Genomic DNA, 5,945 nt, shown 5'->3' with positions numbered 1-5,945 from the left:
TCACGAAAAGGCTGGAAAGAAACCTACCTGAAGCCAAGGTTGGAAGGCCTGATGCCACTGCACGTTTTGGAAATGGTTGGTCGATCACCCATTGAAAAGTAAGTTTATGGCTTCCATATTATTTGGTACCAGTGAAAATGGATTCAGGATAGCATTCCTTCACAAAAGACAGCCAAAGAAAGTAAAAAATCAATTTTCTATTATTCTTAACAGAATTAGGCCATAAGCAGCATCTACCACATGTAGAATCTCAGATATTTTATAAACCTAGAATATTCCACCCATTAGATATAAAAGTGACCGGGTTTTCTCTTTCAGTGTCAGTGGAATAGTCTGCCATAAGCCCGACTTTCCTGCCTCTCACACAAATGCTTGACATCATGATTTATGTTCCTGAACAAATTAGACTTAAGAGCAAATCATCAGCAACAGGTATAATAATCTTGGCAGAACATTTATTTTAATTAATTGCTTTCTGCCTACCACAGATGGAAGGGTGCTGATGCCATTTACCCTGTAAGGATTAGTGCTGTCATGTTGATTTTTTTTCCTTCTCCTAGAACTTAGTCTCATCAGTTTTAAATTACAAAGGCACTGGTTTACTTCGTATTTCATCATAACAATCTAACTTCTGTGGCAATATTTATATAATAAACTTGTGAAAGAAGAATGAATTTTAACTGCTCTGCAGCGTTGTAGATCCCTGTTCCCCAGACATAGGCCCTGTTGGGTTCCGTGGGGGTCAGAGTGTTTGCTGAAAATGCCCTCACCCTCATAAACCTGGCAGGGGGTAGTGGTGGAGGAGAACAACACTTGAGTGATTTTAGGGCCATTAGTTTTTCTTTCCTGTGGAGTTACCAGCTTCACTATTTATAGTTCAGTGAGAGGCAAAAAGAAAACAAAAATTTCCTCGTCAACGGTATCCTGCAGTAGTGGTAGAAAATGCAGCTAAATAGACTCTGTCTTCGCAGGTTATTTAGAAATAATTTGATGTTCTTTGCAAAGAAGAGGCAGACAGAGCTAATACTAAACCCAAGTAGGGTTCCAAAAGGTGAATATTACAACTCATTGATTGTAGAGTATGAAGAACTAATAAGGTAAAGGCTTAAGGGGTACAGTTTTAAATTCTTACAGCTTACCCAATTAGATTTTTAAACTTGAGGATTATGTAGCTAAGTTACTTTAGAGTTGTGCTGCCCTGCCCCTGGGAAGGAAATTTAAGCCTTCCCTATCTGAAGTAAGTCTAAGTAAGTGTGAATTTATCACATATTCTGTATAAATTCAGTAACAAGCATAGTAATGGAAATGTCTTCCTCATATTGGTAATGAGTCTCAGGAGGCAGTGAGAATAAACAGTTTGTGTAACAAAACAGCCAATTTTGATTAGATTAAAACCCTTTTCAGTTAGGTTTTTACAATATAAAATAGATCTAATATTGAAATAGACCTAATATTGAAATGACACAAATTTGGAATCATTATTATTAACTTTATTATTAAATTTGCCACTCTTTATAGACATTGGTCCACTTCCACATGAAAAGTAGGGAGCATCTCCTTCCACTTAGAACAACCAGAGTAACTTACTTACTTATACAAAAGGGGAAAAATTACTGAAATCATGCCCCACCATGTCCCCCAAATGTTTTTGTGTGTGTAATTCCAAGCATCTGTAACTCCACAAAGCTAGTTCCTGTTTACATCAATGTAGTATCTGTATCTTTAATATCCACACCTGACCATTCGGATCACCAAACTTTCAGAAGAGGTTAAAAAACAGCTATAGTCTGTCAATCAGATGGAAGTCCAAATCTAAGTGACTATACAAGCACATACATAGTTTAGAGCTGCTTGAAGTTAAAAACCTTTACTCGTTTCAGAGGTATTTACATTAAGACGTTCATGTTCATAGTATACAACAGTCCAATTATCACTTGCACCTGTCCTATGTAAGGAAGTAAGCTATGTAAGGAAGGAAGTTAAGCATTTCAAATTCAGTGCATTTTCCCAACACAAACTGTCCTATATGAAATAAATATACATTTATTTCAGTGCACGTTTCCAAATATTAAATGGAATGAAATTAATTATATTAAATGGTATATCATAGTATTTGAGCATATTATGGAACCTATATCACACAGCTATAATTCACTCTAAGCATCACAGGCACACAAAATAGAGAACACAAATCTGCTTTTTTATAATTTCATACTATCTACTTTACACTAAGAGATTTATTATAACGAAAACATTTCCAAACCCCTTTTCTAAGTTGGCATAAGGAAAGTTCAATCCATTCGAATCTTCTGGTTTGTCATCCTATAAATGATGCTATCATATCCAGGATCCATGTTCCAAATATTGTAAGAGGTGATAATCACAGCCAAGGCCAAGGCGATCATTATCCAAAGTATCATGTTGAAAACCACTGGATATTCAAAATTATACTTATATGCGAGGTTATAGGTACCTGATGGGTCCTTCTACAATAAAGAAAGCAAGAGGGAAGAATGTTAAGTTAGGAAATTATCCCAATTTGCTAGCTATGATTCATTTATCTAACAAACTATATTAATAAGTGGCATAAGAGCTCCTTTTATATTAGGAGGAACCAAGAAGGGGGAGCCTTCACAGAGAAGGTAAGCACACTGTTGGTGGAAGTATATATAGTGCTCCAACTGCTTGCAACGCCGATAACTTGACAGTGTAAGTATACTGTGATCCAGCCAGTTCATGCCCTGGGGAACGTACCAAGACATGTGCAAGGATATCCATCAACGGCATGGATAATTAATTGTGGCACATCCAGTGGAACATAGAGTAGTTCAGGTCATTTTACTGCTCTATTTATCAACTTGCATGGCTCTTAAAAACAATACTGAGCCTTTGCTCAGAGTAAAATACATATAGTATGATTCTAGACAGGCAAAACCAAACATTATTTAAGGATAAAACTGTAAAGAAAAAGCCAGGGAATGGTTAACGTAATATTCAGGAGAGCAATTACCTCTAGGTGGGGAGGGTAAGGGAATAAGACAAGCGGGAGGGAGCTTCGGAAGAACAAGTATTCTCTTCAGTATTACACGTTACATACTTTGTATGCTGTGTGTGGAAGGTGTGTCTTGCCGGGGAGGTTTTACATTTGCTTCTGCTGGAAGCCACTGGTCTTACCAGCCTGGGGCTGAGGTTTGTGTCCGTTTCTTGGCCTGGGGCTTCCTAGAACTTGCGGATAGTATAAATTTGAGCCTCAAACCCACATAAAGGTGGCCCTGTGGTGAAGGATTCCCTAGGAGACATTCCACCCCCAGCACATACCCCGACTGCACAGCCCCCAAACTGCCTTCCTGTCTCCTTCTGCTGGCAGGCAGGCTGTTTTCTAGTCTGCCCTCTCGCTGCGGGCACGGCCCTTTCAGGGTCCCAGCTTCACGGGGAGGCGTCAGTTCCAACTCCCCACAGAGAGCCAGTTGCTCGGTAACCCAACTGGAAATGTTCCCAGGACAGCCTAACACAGTTCTCCAGTTCCCTTTCTTTAGTTGCTCCTTAAGAGTTTCCCTTACTTTTTTGAGAGTTAAACTGTGCATTCAAGAGGGTGTTTACTTTTTATCCACTATGTCTAGCCTGCCATGCTGTCTTAAACAGAGGTCCTTCCACTCCGAGACGATCGCAAGCAAACCAGTCACATCTAGATTATCGATGATCTCGAACGCACGCATTACTTTGAGCATCTCACTCGAAGTCCCACACAGCGATTGGTAAAACAGGAGAGTGCAGGCTGCGGAATGGACCCAAAGGAGAGTGTCCCCAAAGGAGAGTGTCCATAAACAACTGGGAAGCCGCCTGCTCTGAGAGATGAAGCCAGCTGTAAGTAATATTCTTGGCCGTGCGCACACACACACGCTTGTTTTACTAGGGCTGGCACCCTTGCCTATGATCCTCTAAATGCTTACAAATCAAAGCAAGATCCAGGTCAAAAAAATTGTATTAATAGAGAGCGTACATAGCCGGAAAATGGGGAGACTGTACCACAAAGACAATGTACCTCTGAGAAAAGCAGACTCCACAAGTTGAGAGCGCCACACCACTCCCTCCCTCACGTTAACTTCTGAGGTCTCCTTGTAATACCCATATTTGAATTACCTTATGGGCTCTGACACATTTGCTTTTATCCCTAACAAAGTCTCGCATCCCTAACAAAGTCTTGCATTATCTGATTACGACCCCAAAGAACTGAGCATCACTGGCAAAACACACATACCTACGTGAATAAGAAACCTACGTTTTAATTTTTTCAGATTTACTGACTGCTCATTCATACTGCCCACGAGTGATACAGGATTTAATGGGGTTTTTAGAGTTAATCTAAAAACGTACTCACCGCTTGTTTTGCCTCAAGGATAGTCCTAGTCTTCCTCGCAAGGGATGTGTCGAACGATCTGACGGTCACTAACTCTACCACTGCATTCCCACCGTAGAGATTGTACATGTCATCTGCAAACTGAAGAGTTACTGACGTTACTATGAATCTCAAAACACATACTTATTTAAAATTCTTGTAACGCTTCTGTGCGCTACAAGAACAAATACAATTAACCTACTGGCTCATGAAATACACTGTGTCTTAAATACTCAGAAAAGTGTTAAGGTTCAACATATAAACGTTCAAAATAAAACTACTTCCAGAAAGGAGTAGTCACTGAACTTGTTGGTGTATAAGTTGGGGGCAGGGAAGTAGGAAAAATGAAATGTCGTCTCCGGTTGATTGCAAACATCTACAGAGATTTAACCATGAAGCCTCACTGAAGAGCTGCAGGTGAATAACGTCAAGGGCAGAAGAAAACTAGCATTTACTAGTATCTGCTAAACGTCTGGTACTGTGCTAAGTGTTCTCCTTCGGTTACTTCATAGGGATTAACGGGGACAGAGTTTCAGGGAAGCTGAAAGTTCTGGCGATGGATGGTGGTACAGTTGCCCAACAATGTGAATGTCCTTAGTGCCACAGAAATGGTTAAATGGTAAATTTATGTTAGATATATTTTACCAGAGACATCCCTGGGATTTCCCTGGTGGTCCAGTGGTTAGGACTTGGCACTTTCACTGCCGGGGCCCGGGTTCGATCCCTGGTCGAGGAACTAAGATCCTGCAAGCCGCTCGGCAAGGCCAAAAAAAAAGACAGAAAGACAGACATCCCAACATACACCTGTGACCTACTCCATCCTCGGTCACTGAAATTAGAGGGCCCTCAAAGAAGGTGAGTAAAAAGACTTCAATCAATAGTATTTCACTAAGCAGATTTCTCCCTAAAAGTCAAATGCTCTAACTGCTGCTCACACCCCATTCATTGATGGTTTACCTTTTGTAGAGCATCAACAAGGATCTCAGAAGCATCTCTAAATTGTTCAGAGTCTTCCCCGTAACGTTTCCCAATTTCGTCCAAACCTGCCAGCTCCAGTGAGTATAAATCAGGAGAATGATCCTTGGCTAGATGCTTATGTCGAGACAACTTAGGAGAACAAACAAAAGGAAATAGATGAAGTATTGTCAAACACAGCCAGCCAGTTGGAGTTTTACACCTAACTAAACTAGGCAGAAACACCCCAGGGTACCACAATAGTCTAGAACGGTGGCAAACAGAACTGGTTAAAATGGGAGTTTCTGATAAAACACAAATCCGACACAAATCTCATTTTTAGGAGCAGTTATAATAAAAGCTCTTTTAAAAATTAAAAATTTCTTAGTTTAAAAACCTCAGGTACGGGCCAGGGTATGAGAGAGCAGATGGTTGGACCAGATTGATCCCAGAAGAGACGAGCCATCAGTGCTCACAGAGCAGTCACCTCCCACACCACCAGCACTACACTTCCACACTCCCCAAACCAACCCCACTGAGAGTTTGGGCAACAACTTCAGAAGACAGCACACGGGTAAGATTTTCTATTTCATCA

General features: G+C 40.6%; 1 protein-coding gene across 2 annotated transcripts in view; it reads right to left on the bottom strand.

The window, feature by feature from the left end:
• Window positions 1-1,468: 1,468 nt before the first annotated feature.
• Window positions 1,469-5,945, bottom strand: part of ATP6AP2 (ATPase H+ transporting accessory protein 2) — a 19,353-nt gene continuing 14,876 nt past the window's right edge. For both annotated transcript variants that reach the window (XM_024759842.1, XM_024759840.1), the window contains 3 exons: window positions 5,354-5,503; window positions 4,379-4,498; window positions 1,469-2,486 (listed from right to left, as the gene is read on the bottom strand). In XM_024759842.1, the coding sequence (XP_024615610.1) occupies window positions 2,292-2,486; window positions 4,379-4,498; window positions 5,354-5,503 (465 nt within the window). In that variant the 3' untranslated portion in view covers window positions 1,469-2,291. The remainder of the gene's footprint in view (window positions 2,487-4,378; window positions 4,499-5,353; window positions 5,504-5,945) is intronic.

The sequence above is a fragment of the Neophocaena asiaeorientalis genome, unplaced genomic scaffold (genome assembly GCF_003031525.2).
Source record: "Neophocaena asiaeorientalis asiaeorientalis breed wild unplaced genomic scaffold, Neophocaena_asiaeorientalis_V1.1 scaffold312, whole genome shotgun sequence".
Taxonomy (NCBI): Eukaryota; Metazoa; Chordata; class Mammalia; order Artiodactyla; family Phocoenidae; genus Neophocaena; species Neophocaena asiaeorientalis.
This window is presented reverse-complemented; position numbering and strand designations above follow the sequence as displayed.